This window comes from Cavia porcellus, unplaced genomic scaffold, assembly GCF_034190915.1.
Source record: "Cavia porcellus strain 051 isolate PalLab524CR breed Dunkin Hartley unplaced genomic scaffold, mCavPor4.1 scaffold_16, whole genome shotgun sequence".
NCBI lineage: Eukaryota > Metazoa > Chordata > Mammalia > Rodentia > Caviidae > Cavia > Cavia porcellus.
Genome location: NW_026947499.1, coordinates 52,690,541 through 52,706,924, shown reverse-complemented (window position 1 = coordinate 52,706,924; position 16,384 = coordinate 52,690,541). Strand labels below are relative to the sequence as shown.

The following is a 16,384-nucleotide window of genomic DNA, read 5'->3' as shown; positions in this document are numbered from 1 at the left end:
AGTGGGGAGACAAACAAATGGACTACAAAAGCTATTCACAGAAATAATCCAAGAGAATTTCCCTTTAGCAAACGATAAAGATACTCAGATATATGAGGCATACAGGACTCCAGCTACCTACAACCCAAATAGAGCTACATCCAGGCATATAATAATCAAAATTCCAGAAATCCAATATAAGAACAGAATATTAAAACCCGTCAGAGACAAGAAACAAATCACTTACAAGGGAACACCCATTAGAATTACAGTAGACTTCTCGGCACAAACCATCAAATCACGAAGAGCGTGGGGGAAAATAATTCAAGCTTTGAAAGATAATAACCTCCAGCCAAGATTGAGATATCCTGCACAACTATCCCTGGAAATTGATGGAAAAACAAGGTGCTTTCAAGATAAAGAGGAACTAGGGGAATATGCAACCACCAATTCAACTCTACAGAGAATACTGCAGGATATTCTAAAAAAGAAAAATACGAAGAATCCAGAAATAGTGGCAGAGAGGCCACAATGAATGGAGCAGAAAACAAAATGAAGAAGACAAGCTGTCAACTAATGACAGAAAAAGAGCTCAAAAGAAATGAGGCAGAGAAGATTGGATGATAGGAACAGCTATCTTGGAGAAAACTACGTCATAATAGGTAGTGCTGATTTGGTATCATCTTATTTTGAAGTCCCATCAAGCTTTTGTTTTTCTGTCTCCATAGGTCTTAACATGTTGTATCTTATTGGATTTTATTATATGTGATAGTATAAACAAAAACTTTTATAGACAAGGAGATTATACAGAAACCATAGTTCATTATCTGTTAGTTGATTCTAAATACCCTGTAATACTGTCATTCTCTTGAATGGTTATACATTGTGTTGATATATTTGATGCTACAGTATACCAAGTTATACTCAAAGATCTCAAGGAAAGAGACAATATGGTAATTACTTTTATGTCGGGATTATCTTGTGGTGAAACACTAATTTGCTTAAATGGTTATGTATTGATCTGCACTGTTTAGCTGTTATGCCCTCTTTTATCTCAATCTCCATTTTATTATTTACTTTTTTATTTTTATCCTTTTAATTAAAGGCAAAATAAATTTTTAAAAAGCAGGATATATTATAGTAACCCACTTTGATATTCTATTAACTTGATTTGAAGCCCTGTATTGCTCTCACCATCTTGTTTTGACTGATGTTCCTCTATTCTGCTTTGCTTGATAGTACCAGGTTCGAAAGTTTAGGTAACAGCTGCGAAGATAGTGGGATTCATTATGACGCCCATACTGGTTGACTATTACCTACTTTTGAAGACCTGTAATGTCTCCAATGTTTCGGTTTTGTTGGTTTCGTTCTTTACTGTTTTGTTCAATTTTATTATAACTGATGATATAGGCAATTCTATTTGAGATAGCAGGAGGCATTATGGTAACCATTGTTGATCACCTTGTATTATATTTTTACATTATCTATTATGTCCACCCTTTTGATTTAACAGATTCTGTTCTGTTAAGTCACATTTGGTTTTACTCTCTTCCAAAAAAAGCAGTAAGAACTGTGGGAGCAATAAAACCCAAAATGTGTAATAGTCATTGTACAAAAGAGAGGAAAAGAAAGTGCTCTAAATGGTATAACTGCATGTAAATTTAAGTGTATAAGATAGACAATGATATTACTGAATTTTGTTGGATCATTGAACAGAACTGTTTGCAGTCCCGCTGTCTGAATGTCCACTTTATATGCTTTAATCTTATAACTAGAACAAATATTTCTAAGATGACAATATGTAATCCATTAACTAGTGATTTCCTACTGTTTATTTTTTTTCTGAAATTCTGTATAACTTGTACCCTTTTTTCTGCTTTTTTTTTTTTTCTTTTTCTCCTTAAATACAAAAAAAAGAGAGAGAGAACCATTTAGGAGACAATGACGAGAATGGCAAAAGAACACTCAGCTGAAGCAGACACTTCAAGGACAGGGGAACAGGGACAGAAATCACAGTTATCATTTCCTGTCAGGAAAAGTGACCCTTAAGAGCAAATATCAAGTCACAAGACCCAACTATGACCGCCCAAAAGGAGACTGGTTCTATGCTGAAATTTCACGGATCTCAGAAAACCTGAGCTTACTTTTCTGAAGCATGAAGACAATTTCCTGGCATGTGCTGGGGGACCTGGCCCATGACTCTCACCTGGCCATACTTAAAGGCACAGCATATACCTGCAGCCTGTGGAGGTAGACTTAGTAGAAGCTACTTGAAGATTTGGAGGATATGTGTGGAGAAGATATGGAAATAACTTTTGCTAGGAAACCTATGAGACTGTTCAAGAATGTCAACTTGCCGCTAAGGGCGTGTCTGGCAAAACACACACATAGCATGCGGGAAGCCTCAGGTTTAATCCCACCAGGTGCAAAGCAATGTTCCCTACTGCTCGGGATATAGTTCAGTGGTAGATGTGTAGCATACAAGAAGCTCTGGGTCCCCTCCCCCAGGACTCAGAGGGTATGGGAAGTTAAGGGTCACCTAAAATTCCAGCAGACAATGAAAACAATGTAAAACAGATGCACGGGAACAGCAGCAGTGCGTCCGTCCTCCAGCTCTCACAGGATGGCTTCCTTATTTAAGAGCTGGTGCAGGCACATGCTTACCTGAACCTCCTGAGAATTTGGAGTGAGATGTGCAGCAGAAGCAGTGTTTCTAAAGGGTGCACAAGGAGATTTTAGGAAGCAGCTTTCTTCTCAATTTTGAAAACGGGGCAATGGCACTGGCAAGTGATGCCTCTAGTTTTGACATTGTGATTTTAGTGGCCTTTGATTCCAAAGAGTTTGTGTGTCACGGCTGGTAGGGAAGACACCTGAGACTGGCTAATGAAGACTAGCAGAGGGCGGCCGGGCACAGAGCACTGTTCAGACGCAGAGGGACTCGACACAGCTGACTACTGCACAGACTGCCAAAACTGACACTGTAAGATCCCTGTAGGTTTATGGAACCATATATCTCTAAACAAAGAGATTGGTAAATATTTTCTGGAGCCAGAAAAGAAGTATTTTATCCTTTGCAGACAAGATGGTCTAAGTTATAATCTCTCTACTCCGCAGTCTTCACTGTCATATGGCCACTAAAGCACAAATTGCAAACAAATGGGAATGGCTGCGTTTCAATAAAACTTTATTTATAAAAACAGGTGGTAGGCCAGATTTGGTCCATGGCCTATAGTTTACAATTTCTGCTCTAAAAGAATACACAAAGAAAATGTCTATAAATATATACAAAGGAACTTTGGACCCCCTTCTCCCTAACAAAGAAAGAAATGCTTCAGACCAATCCAGTTACCAATAAAAAAATAAAAATTTTCACAATGGACTTTTAGACACTGGAATTTTCCTTCCTCGCTACTGATCTTTTTTTTCTTGGAAGGTGGACATTAATGTCAATATACACTGCTCAGAAATAAAAATGTTAGACATATTAATTATTAACCCACTACAAGATGGGGGAAAAACAAATCCTGTGATGAGGAGTCTCAGGTCCAATGAAGAGATTTCTCCAGTGGCCCCTAACAACATGACAGAGCATACCCCCTCCAGAGAACCTCTCCCGAGTCTGTCCTTACACTGCACCACGGGTCATGACATTATAATGGTCTAATAGGTCTACAAAAAAGAGGTTGTTACCAAAAATACAATGTACCCACAAAACCCACGGGGGTATATGTACAGAGGAAGGGACCTGGGGATTGATGAGCTGATTTCATTGTGTGTTCACTGTTTCAGTGTCAAGGTCTGTCAAGTCTTGGAAAACACAACCACTCACAACCCCCTTTGTCCATCTGTATAAGACTCCTTATGTTCTCATGTCACTTGGGAGGTCATGTACATAAATGCATTTCATAAAAGTGAGTCATCCTCAAAGAAGGATGCAGGGGCAAACAATGAACACCAAGACCACGGCCAGGCCACTGGCTTCTCACATAAGGAACAAGAAAGCTAGGAATGTTGATGACCAAACACATCCTTGTCAGATGAGCTGATTAGGGGAAAAACAGCCTTACAGGTCCCAATATGCCCATACACACTAATTTATCTTGGTCTGTGCCTGCAAGATATCGGGGGAAATGTACACACTAGTACTGCACATGTCTGATCTCACAGCAAAAATAAGAAAAATATGCACAGACCTACAAGAAAGAAAATGCAAGCAGGGAGAAAATAGTGAGGCCAAAGTTTAGCAGTAAAAACCAAACCTGGGAGTCAAAGACCAACACTTGAGTCTTGGTCTTACCATGACCTCAAATCACATTTACTTCCTTATGAGTATACGTGGTTAGACTATTCTCAAACCCTAATGGGGAAGTTAGGAGATGTAGTCATAATATCATCTTGCAACTTTATTGTATCTCTCAGTGATCCTCTTTCCTCAGCCTCCCAAGTGCTGGGATTACAGGCATGTGTCACCATGTCTGGCCGTAACTGAGTTTTTAACACAGGAAAATGACATTCAATTTCACTTACAAATAAGATGATTATATGATAAAGTTTCAAGATGCAAAACAGACTTGCAAATCCCAAATTTTACCCAATATGCTATTATGTGGACAACAGACTTTAGTTACTGTCAAAATTACAAATATGTGGGTTCTTCATCCCAGTAACTCGACTGGTAGAATTTTTCTCCTAGTGTCTCCACATGTACAGAAGGAAATACATGGATTTTTTAAATAATTCTACTTAGGGGCTGGGGATTTAGCTCAGAGGCATAAGCACCTGCCTTGCAAGCAGGCGGTCGTGAGTTCGATTCCCGGTACCGATAAAAATGAAAAAGACAAAAAAAAAAAAAATACTATAAATAATTCTACTTATAACACCACCACTTAAGAACAACCTAATCTTACAAGGATCCAAGTGAGCTAAAAACACCTGCAGGAGTTTTTAGTCTCACCTCTAGGCAGTGAGGACAGCAGTAGGAGACAGGATGTCAGTGTACTTTAAAATTTTTGAGCCAGGTAAACATCTTTTAAAAATTAAGCAGAATTAATTGGAGAGGTGAGAGAGAAATGTTAACTTACCTTTAAATTCCAGAAGATAGTATCCATCCCAGCCCCAAGGTTGAGAATCTGACAATGACATTCTGTCTTCCGGAGGAAAGCTTTTGTAAGTTGGCTGACACCCTGGACACGAGCAAAATATCCTTAAAGAGGGTCAGAGAAACAAGCCATCACTCAGCGATCCTCACAAAACCTACCACACCAACACTAGGCACTAAACGGTGTCCCCACCTCTACAATATCTGTTAGAAAATCTCTAAAAAGACCACAGGAAAGAATGCAAAGTAAAAGAGGATGCTCTTATCTCAAGACCCATTGCTTTTAAAATTTCTTTGCATTTCTTTCAGAACCTAGCCAAGGGACTCTACTTTAGGGGCCAAGATTCCCTGCAGACAAGAGAACCACGGTCCTCCAGTCAGTCTCTCAGTGGGAATGAGGATGTCATGCTTCTGCCTCAAATCCTTGGACTTCCTAGATAAAAAGTACTCAATCACGTTAACAGTATAATACTTCATATGAACAGTTTACAATAAAAGACGTAAGTGAGGCTTTGTTTTTCTCTTGGGGAGAAGCTAGTTCCTGAGACAGGATCTCCCTATGTAGTTCAGACCATCCTTGAACTCACTAATTAGCACAGGCTGCACTTAAACTCTTGGCAATCCTCTTGCCTCAGCCTCCCAAATGCTGGGATTATGGGCATGTGCCACCATGCCTGGCCTTAAGTGAGTTTTGAACATAGGAAAATGACATTCAACTTCACTTACAAATAAGAGGATTATACAATAAAGTTTTAATACTATATCATTTTTCATGCATCATATTAATAGAGTAAAAAGTTTCATACTACATCATGCTGGTAAATAAGAAATAAGACTATTCATATTTTGCTCAAAGAGTGGACACTGGAGCTCCCTTTAAAAAAGAATCCCTTACATCTGAGGCCTTTCCTGTGACAGAGACATTGGGGAATACTTGCCTCTGTTAATTTCAGGGGCCTTCCTCTCTTTAGACAATCTCACAAGGTGCTCAATGTAGGGATCGTGCCAGTAGCCAATGCTTACTGCATACCTGAAAGATGAAAAAGCCGGCAGAGAAGCACAGATTAGTTTCAGGCACCATCTTCACTGCCAAGGTCGCAGGAATCAGGTCGAAAAATCCAGAGGAAAAATCATGTAATTAAGAGGCCAGTACAATAAATGCACGTGCAGTACTGTGTTCCACTTTAGTAGGGGTTGAGAGGGGCGGCTGGGAATTGAACCCAGGCCCTTCACCATGAACTATATCCCTCACCTCTTTTTTGAGACAAGGTCTCACTAAGTTCCCCAGGCTGGACTCGCAGTCCAGACTTGCAGTCCTCCTACCCCAGCCTCCCAGAGTGCTGCGGGAAGGCACACACCACTACCCCTTGTTCTGTTGCACGTTTCCACAGATGCACCCACCTTTCTATTCACATCCACTGCCCACCGCATTTCCCACAGAGACCCTTTCTCACCTCTCTTCAAATTGCTAATTCTATTCTCAGCTCCCCAGTAGCTAATCACCTCACACTTCTTAGAGAAGATCTGTAACCATCTGTTTACTCAGCAAAGTCACTGGCTAGACCTAGTCAGGAAATTGCTAAACCAAACATTCTGTGCCAAGAATGACCCAGAATACTGACAAATACCACTAACTGATACTTAAATATTTCTCCCAAAGCCAATCATTATCCTTCCTTAGAGATCTTAGCGAGGAAAACAGGAACAAGTGAAACAACTACAACTTGAAAAACATCAAGAACAGCCTACATGATTTCTACCCACGTCTACTCTGCAAAGAAGTAACTGCCCAGTGTTCTGTGCCTGGGATCGGACACCGTGGCTACCACTGAATACCTTCTAGGGACTACGAGAAGACCCACACCTGTAGACTACTCTACTTCTTAAAGTACAGATTATGAGACAACACGTGTCTTTACCATGTCGACAGCCTTGCTCAGGCGAAAGCACCCCAACTGATACCTGAGTCCTACCTCCATTTCCATGTCACTGGATAACAAAGCTGCAATGTAAGAGGCAGGGTATGTTACATCTCCCAGCTGGATTCCTTTCTTTTTGGTGATGGAGATTGAATATAGGGCCTTCACACTGAGCTACAGAATAGCACTAATGTTTATTTTGAGAGAGGGTCTCACAAAGTCACCACGTTACCCAGGGTCAGCTAGAATTTGTGATCCTCCTGCCTCAGCCTCCCAAAGTAAAGGGATTATAGGCATGAGCCACCTTACTCAGCTACATCTTTTATTGCTACAGTCAGCACTGAAGAGCTGGGTGTGGTGGTGCACACCTGTAATCGCAGCACTCAGGAGGCTGAGGCAGAAGGATCGATGTGAGTTCAAGGCCAGCCTGCACTATAGTGAGACCCTACCTTCAAGGAAAAAAAAAATATATGTAAATACACATATACAGGTATATACATTATCTATATAGTCAGCACTAAACTGCATACAAACTTTTTTCTGGCAGTCTCTCATCTATGTATGTACACAGACCTTCATGAGGGACCACGTGGGTTTGGCTATTTGATGAAGCAACTCAACAGAGAAATAATTGAAACAATGAAACAGGATTTGCTATGAAAGCCCTGACTGCTGAAAGGACAACAGAACACTCATATGTTAATAACAGAACATGCTTAGTTATCTGAAAGCTTTTCAAACAATGAATTGTGAACTGCAGTGTAACATCAAAAAGTGTGCAACCCTGAGTTTTTTAAAACACAAAAGATAACAGAATAAATCAGAACATGTCAGCATGTGCCACACATGGTGAGGTTTAAGGCAGTTTCATGCCAGCTTTGTTTCTAGTGTGTGGTAAAGGTCTGCATACAATGAAAAATGAGCCTTTTTCCTGAAGCAGGCAGCTAAACACTTTCAAAGGCATCTTCTAGCGCCATCTAGTGGCAAATGCCTTGTCTTACAGTTGAGGCAAGAATGATTCCAACAGGAGCACAGAGGGAAGGACATCGGGTCTGTGGGGTCAGTAACTGCAGTTCCCCAGTGTTCAAGCAAGCAATCAAGACATAAGGACTGGAGACATAGTGCTGGAAAGAGTACGGAAGGGAAGGTTGCCTGGCAGCAGTGCCACAAGTTCTGAAGGGAGATGTATCACATTTCAGGATGCATAGGCCAGACATCGGAGATCAACCAAATTACAGTGTATTCATACAATGAAATACTAACTTATCATTTAAAATAAAAAGTAGACAACAGACATGGCAAAGTGTTCAAGAGACGGTGTTAAGAGAAAAAAGAAAAACCATCAACATATGAGATGTAACTGTTTACATTTTTTTTTTATTTAAAGAAAAGGAAACGAAAAAAAAAATACATGGAGATTTAAAAAAAAAAGGGTAGAAATAATACTAAATTACAGACAAACAAAAGGTAAGAAATTGCCGGTTGATAAGTTACAAATTGTCATCTTCGAAATGGCTGTTCAGGTTATAGAATTAAAGTATTTAGAATGACATTCAAAAAAGTGACCCTACAAACCATTCTGCTCTATGATCGAACAAAAGCTCCGTAATATGATTATCAGTCCCACCTATTTGTTTTACATCTCAAAGAGGGTAAGGTTAACCATATCAAATCAGAACAGAACATTTAAAAAAAAAATAAAAGACAATTTAAAGAAATACAGATTTCAAAGCAAGTCCACTGGAGATCTTCCTTATCTAACTGTCTCTAGCTTCTTACAAATAGTTGTCCCTAACTTCACCCACTTTATATACTTATTGCATATTATAGAACTAATCAAATCATTACAGGATGATGAAGTCTTTTTAGGTCCTCAAGTTCCAAATTAGGGAAGACAATAGCAACTACCATCGCATCTCTCATTCTCTCTGTGATAGCCGTCCCCATCTCTGCATATGCTGAAGTTGAGCTGAAGAAACCAGTCCAATGTCATTCTAATCAGCAAACAATAGATTGCTAGAATTTATATTATAATGCTACAAAATAAGCCTCGGGTTTTTCAGGTCTCTTCCTCAGAGTATTTGTTCCTATCCTCTTTGTATTATAGGGAAAACCAAGTCATAACAAGACAGCGAAACAATTTCCTAGAAAAACATGCAATGGATAAGACATATAAAACTATAATATAAATGATCTTCCGTAGCTACTATGTTTTCTCTTGTTATTTTCAATAGATTTGTCCACAACACTGGCTTATTATAGTTAAACATACTATCACCTATTTTTATAAAAACTTATCTTTGACTGCATTGTAGTATTTGAGAGCTGTTACTGATTCATACCAGCATGGATATCCTTTACATCTTGTCATGCTCAGAGTAGTTTCCTCTACTTTTAGGGTTGATTCTAACACACATACCAATTTCAAATAGGATCAGTCAAGGCCAACCAATAGTCTTATGATTCAGATACAATTAAGATCAGTCATAGTAAGACAATGTAAGTAATACAGGATTTCAGCTTAAGTCAATAGGAAAGTAAGGATAGTTACCATGGTATAACCTGCTATTTTTGGTTCTAGAGGTCTGTGTCCTCAAATCTGACATGAGTGGACAGACCAGAACAAATTTAATTCAATCTAAATATGGCACTAGGACTACTGTGTCTTTTAAATCGTTATACACCATTAGCAATGACCTCTGCTTTTTTTTTTTTTTAATATAGTTTCAGAGCTGTCTCTACTAAAGACTAGCTTACCTTCTCTGCCTCATGTCTGCTACTCCACTTTTCTGCTATAATTTGTCCACCTTATTCCCTCATTCCATTGTCTGCCCCGTTCACTGAGGCCTCTCTGCTGTTTACATTTTTAAAATTACAGTAAAATACATGTTGCCATCGATCCCCTGCAAAATAAACCTTTTCACTTTGAACACACTTATCCCATCGATCTTGACACTTTACGAAGCAGTTCTAAAGTCTTCTGTTGTATCTTTCATGTGCTTTCATGGCCACCTCGATGTCCTGAACCAATTCAAATTACTGATCTTTCACGGTCACTTTGATTTGGGGAAGAACCAGAATGTTGCATGGTGCCAGAACCGGTGGATAAGGTAGATGAGACACATCATCATGTTCTTATGAGCCTGCCTTTCTGCTGGATGGCAGCTGGCACAGCATTCACTGTATTTCTGATCAGACTTCGTAAAGACACTCATTAAAAAGAACTACCAGAACTGCTTCAGAAAGAGGAAAAGCAATGGGTTAAAAGGATCAGAGTGAAGGACATATTTCATGGGGATTAACGACAATGTGCCTTTTACTGTAATAAATTTTCAAAAATGTAAACATTCACCATATAGTCTGATCACTCCTTGTACATACATATATATACATATATATATATATATATATATATATATATATAAAAAACAATAAATACATTTGTGTTTACACTCTGCAGAGAATAGGCAATCAATAACAAAACAATGATTACCTGGTGCTAACTTTATTTATCTATATTTTTTAAATTTCCTGCACTAACCCTATGACCCTTAAAACATCAATTATAAGATGGTGCCACCAAGAAAGAAAAAAAACCAGTGACAATTAAAACAACTGTCAGTTACTTATCATCTAGGTCTTTTCATTTTATGACTACTTAAAAGCTCTTTTGAACTTGTTTTAACAATGATCATATCTCTCTGTACACACATAGAATGAAAAGGACAGTGAAATAAGTTGGTTAAGTTTTCACTTTCAAGATTAGTCAGCAACTACACAGTATCCACATGTGTGGCACCAAGGTTGCTGTGGGTGTGGCACCTCTTAAAGACATTTTCTTCCAAGCTGCTGCCCTTCACTGTTTAAGTTTTAACACTGGCTCCTTCCTAGTCTCATCAGAAGGTGTCGATAAACTGGACATGATGGCACACACCTGCAACTCCAGCACTCTGGGAGGCTGAGGCAGAAGATCACAAGTTTGATCTGGCAACTTACTAATTGAGAACCTGTCTCAAATAAAAAGAGACAAGGGCTGGGGATATAGCTCAATGGTAGAGCACTCCTGGGTTCAATCTCCAGCACTTTAAAAAATAAAGTATTCATATGCTTGCAATATAAAAACTCTCATAAATTAACATGTTAGTAAGAAAACACCCTTAAGCTTCCAGAAGAAAAAAAATGGTCAAAAGAGATCAGGAACTACACACCTTCGATGAAGAATATAAAAAAAATTTAGAATACATGAAACAGATTCAAAGAGATTACCAGGAAATTAAAAACACCATTGAAAGCTGGAAAAACTGCTTGAAAGAAACTAAAGATAGATCATCAAACCTTGAAGACAGGTTTGCAACTTGCGATTGAGAAATGGAAGATCTCTTAAAAATAACAAGGAACCAGGAAGTAACAATACAAAGGCTAAAAGATGACAAGAGGAACTATAACTTAAAAATAAAAAATGTGAGTGAAGAAGCAAGGGTAAACACAAATGAAATACAAAGGCTATTTACAGAAATAATTAAAGAAAACTCCCCAAGCATAGGAAAAGGAAATGATATTCAATATATGAGGCATACAGAACTCCAGCTAGCTATAACCAAAATAGATCTACACCCAGACATATAATATCAAGATTCCAGAAATTCAACACAAGAACAGAATATTAGGGGCTGGGGATTTAGCTCAGCGGCATAAGCACCTGCCTTGCAAGCAGGCGGTCGTGAGTTCGATCCCTGGTACCGATAAAAATGAAAAAGACAAAAAAAAAAAAAAAAAAGAACAGAATATCAAAAGATGTCAGAGAAAATAAACAGATCATCTATACAGGAAAACTCATCAGAATCATGACAGATTTCTCAACACAAACCATCAAACCAAGAAGAATTTGGAGTGAAGTATTCCAGGCCCTGAAAGAAAATAACCTCCAACTCGGATTGATCTACCCTGAAAAACTCTCTCTCAAAATTAATGGAGAAACAAGATGTTTCCATGACAAAGAGGATCTGGGGGAGTTTGTGACCACCAATCCAACCCTACAAAAAATACTGAAGGACATTCTAGAAAGAAAGAAAAAAGAACACCAGGATTTCAAGAACAGTGGCAGAGGGAGCTCACTGAACGGGGCAGACAGTGGACTGAAGGGGAAAAATAGACAACCAGTGGCAGAAAGATAGCATGGCAGACACGAGGCAGAGAAGGCTGGCCATGATCACTAACATAGATGGCCTCGACATACTAAAAAGAAACACAGGCAGAGTGGATCAGGAGATAGGTCCATCAAGATGCTCTATATAAGAAATATAATTAGAGGCTGGGGATTTAGCTTAGTGGCATAAGCACCTGCTCTCGCAAGTGTGCAGTCCTGAGTTTGATCCCTAAAAACAAAAAAAGAAATACAATTAACTTGAAAGAGGGTTTATAGATTGAAAGTTAAAGATGAGAAAATAATGCTCTATGTGACAGAGAAGCAGAAAAAAGTGGGGGGAGCTCAATAGCTGCAGATTGGTTGGAAAAACATAATACTTTATACAATGGAGAACTACTCAGCTATAAGGAAGGAAAACCTTGAGGCTCTTGTAGGTAAATAGATACAACTTGAGACCAAGCTCAGGGGTAAAAACGTTCAGAACCACTTAGGTAAGTAGCTAGTTTGCCTCCCTAATCTAAAAACTAAAGGAGTTAATGGGATACAAAATGTACAATGCATCCTGGAAAAGTGAAAGGGGAGGAACTGTCTAAAAAGGGAAGGCAGTGAACATTGTTAATCTTGTATCATGATTTGAAACCCGTATTGTTTTTATGCTCCATTTAGTTTGGTTATATTCTGTTCCAGTTTGGCTACTTGTACTAGATTTGATGGCATGGACAGCTATTCCAAAAACAGCAGGATATACTATGGTAACCAGTTTTGATTTCCTAGTAACTTAATTTGAAACTCTGTATTGCTTCCACTGTCTTGTTTTGATTGATTTTATTTGAATCTGTTTTGTTTGATAGTATCAAGTCTGAGGGTATAGGCAACTACTTTGAAGACAATAAGATTCACTATGATAGCCATTCTAGTTTGACTATTATCTTCTTTTGAAGTCCTATAATGTTTCTCATGTTTTGCTTTTATTGATTTTGTTCTGTACTGTTATGTTCAATTTTATTATGCCTGATGATATGAGCAATTCTATTGACGATAACAAGAGACATGGTAACCATTGTTGATCACTTTGTATTTTCATTTTAAGTCATCTACTATGTCCATCCTTTTGTTTTGACTGACTCCATTTTGTTTTTTCTCTCATTTCGGTCTATTCTCTTCAAAATTTAAAAAAAAAAAGAACACCCTGAATTACACAGTGAGAACCAGCAACACCAGAAACCAGCTGGCAGTCTTGCTGCAAGGCACTGTGGGAACAGGTATACCCAGCCTGCACACACAATTACTGGGTGCCTACTTCAGGAGTCAGGCCTGAGGAAACAACCAAGATGAGAAAGACCAGAACATGAAATTAATACTGAGGTGAACAAAGTAGTAAAATAATTATATGCATGAGATGTTTCCAATTTTGCTCAAAACTATATATACGCGTGCATGAGACTGCCAAGCGCTCAAAGCATCATCAGTAGCAATTACCTCTGCAACTTCTATGATACTGAGCATCTGGTTTGCCTGTCAATTTCCCCTGCACTTCTCTACTGACAAAACACAGGCAACATCCCTTTAAGTCTAATCCGACTTCAAGTTTAAAACCCAAATTCAAGCCAGGCAAGGTGGCACATACCTATAACCCCAGAACTCTGAGAGGCTGAGGCAGAAGGATTGCAAGTTCAAGCTGACCCTGGGCAATTTAACAAGTTTGCAAGACTCTGTCTCAAGAAAAAGCCAAAAAATAAAATCTCCATACCACAAAATAAAAATAAAATGTCTCAGGATATAGCTCAGTGTGAAGGTCATGGGTTCAATCCCTAGTATAAAAATAAATAAATTCATACATACTGATTCAAATAATTAAACCTCTCAGATTTGGAAAGATCTTAAAACATTTTCCCATTCAATCCATTACTACTTCCCATTTCTAGACATTCATCTATCATCCATTCAGTTTAGTAAAACCTTAAATCACTTTTTGTTTGTTTCCTTTAGTACTCAGGCTGACATGCTCCCTGGTACTTTCTTCTAATGCAACGCTGTAATAAATACTTGCCTACTAAAATGTAACATAACCGCACTGCCTGAAATCATCTCACATTCCTCTCACTGAGAAAAACCAATTACCTATTCATTCAAGAAGCATTTACCGAGGGCACCCTATTTGCATCCTATATGCATGAGTGTCAGAACAACGGGTCCTTCTCTGAGGAGTGAACTCTCCAACAGGCTTCAAGGAAAAGGGATTCTCCCTTCTCTCTAAGATTCCCGATGGTGTCTCTTGTATTTTCCTGGACAGTCACAGAGCTTGCTGTCTGCCTGGCATGTCTCTATAAACGTCTGATAAATAGGAACCCAGCACAACTGGAGCACCCTAGGATGGGTTGCTTTACAGGCAGAAAGCAAGGTAGCTACCTCCAGCGGTGGAACCCATTTGATTAATGTAAAGAGCCAAATTCTATTACTTTTTAAACACGTTTACCCACCTGAATTTAGAATGTTCATATCCTCACTTGTTCCCCTAATCACTGAGGGTTGCTTAAATGGCATCTGCATGCGTGTGTGTTGTGTAATTCTGTGTGTGTCTGTGTATATACATGTGTATGTGATTACAAAACTCAACTGACTAGCTGGGTATGGTGACAAACGCGTATAATTTCAGCATTTAGTAGGCTGAGGAAGGGAGGAGGATTGCCCTGGAGTTAGATCGCCAGCCTGGACTACACAGTGAGTTCAAGGCCAGCTTGAACTATTCAGCAAGACCTTGTCCCCAAAAAACAAAACAAAAAATTAACTGACTCTTCTTGGCATTAAAATTTCAAGATTGCAATTTTAACTGCATATTGCTTGTGGTCTTTAAGATCTTGTACTATCATCAACTTTAATGCTGTTCTTATACTTCTTTCAAGTGTCATCTTTAGTTTCTACTTCCCGATGGTTTCATTTTTTGGTTTATAAATAGAAAGAAGGAAGTAAAATCCTAAGGGCAACATGCTCTTGTATTTATTGCCTTTTTCAAGACACTTGCCAGCCTCTCCTGGCTTCGCCACCTAGGAAGACTCCCTGACTACAGTATGACTCCCGCCCAAAAACTAGTGAATTTGTCTTTGGTCTCCACATAACTTTTAGTTATTTTACATGGATTAATATGACCTAAAATGCCCTATTCACAGAATGAGTAAGGGTTAAGCTTCATTTTTCTCCCATGTGAACGTCCAAATGATCCAGAATTACTAGGTTAAAAACATTGTCCTTCCTTTGGATGATTAACTCTTTTTAAGCAAAAACAAAAACAGATAGTACTTTTTGTAAGTTTATTTCTGAGTTCTCTACTGTTTCGTTGACCTATTTGTTTATACATCACACCTTTTTGATTATTGTAAGCTTTACAGTAAACTGAAGACTGAAAAGCGTTAGTCCAGATGCTGTGTGTTTCAATATGCATTTTAGAGTGAACTTGCCCATTTCTTTAAAACAAGATGAACAGGATTTTGATGAGAACTGCACTGACTCTACACAATCATTTGGAGAGAACAGAAATTTTAATATATCTTTGATGACTGAAAAAGCTTATCTTCCATTCAAGTCTTTAACCTCTCTCGGCCATATTTTATAATCTGCGTAAAGGAGTTTCATGTCCTTCTTAGATTTATTCCTACTTTGTTTATGCTACTATAAATCGTATTCTAAACTTTTATTTTCATATATACACACACACATACATTTGTCTGATAAAGAGTTCCAATCTAGAATATATAATGAATTCCAACAAATCAACAACTCTTGAACAGTATGATGTAGGAATGGCCAGTAAGTATGTGAAAAAGTGATTAACCTCAACAGTCATCAGGGAAATACAATGTAACAGCATAAAGAGATGCTACTCTACACCTAACAATACCACATATTAACAAGGATACTGAGCTGCGAGGGAGTTTTGACACACTGTTGGTGGGAAGTGTGAATTGATAAACCACTCTGCAAATTAGTATTTAAGTATTTCAACCCAGTCCATGACTAAGCAACTCCACTCCTAGAAAAGATAGAATGGGGGGAAGAGGGGAGGCTTATTTAAGAATGTTCACCACAGCCTATGACTCAGCCTGGATACAATACAAATGGCCATCAACAGGTGACAACAAATCATAAAAAGGAAAAAGGAGTAAACAATTTCAAACTGATAAAGATTTCCTCCTTGACTGAACTGTAGCCAGGCTCCCCTGACCCTTTTCTCCACTAGACCTCAAC

General features: G+C 38.5%; 1 protein-coding gene across 1 annotated transcript in view; it reads right to left on the bottom strand.

Annotated features, from left to right (window-relative positions):
- Lcmt1 (leucine carboxyl methyltransferase 1) overlaps window positions 1-16,384 on the bottom strand; it is a 62,865-nt gene that overhangs the window by 33,956 nt on the left and 12,525 nt on the right. Inside the window, exons 2-3 of the mRNA XM_003478208.5 lie at window positions 6,016-6,107; window positions 5,061-5,182 (exon numbers count right to left, since the gene is read on the bottom strand). Of these exons, the coding sequence (XP_003478256.1) occupies window positions 5,061-5,182; window positions 6,016-6,107 (214 nt within the window). The remainder of the gene's footprint in view (window positions 1-5,060; window positions 5,183-6,015; window positions 6,108-16,384) is intronic.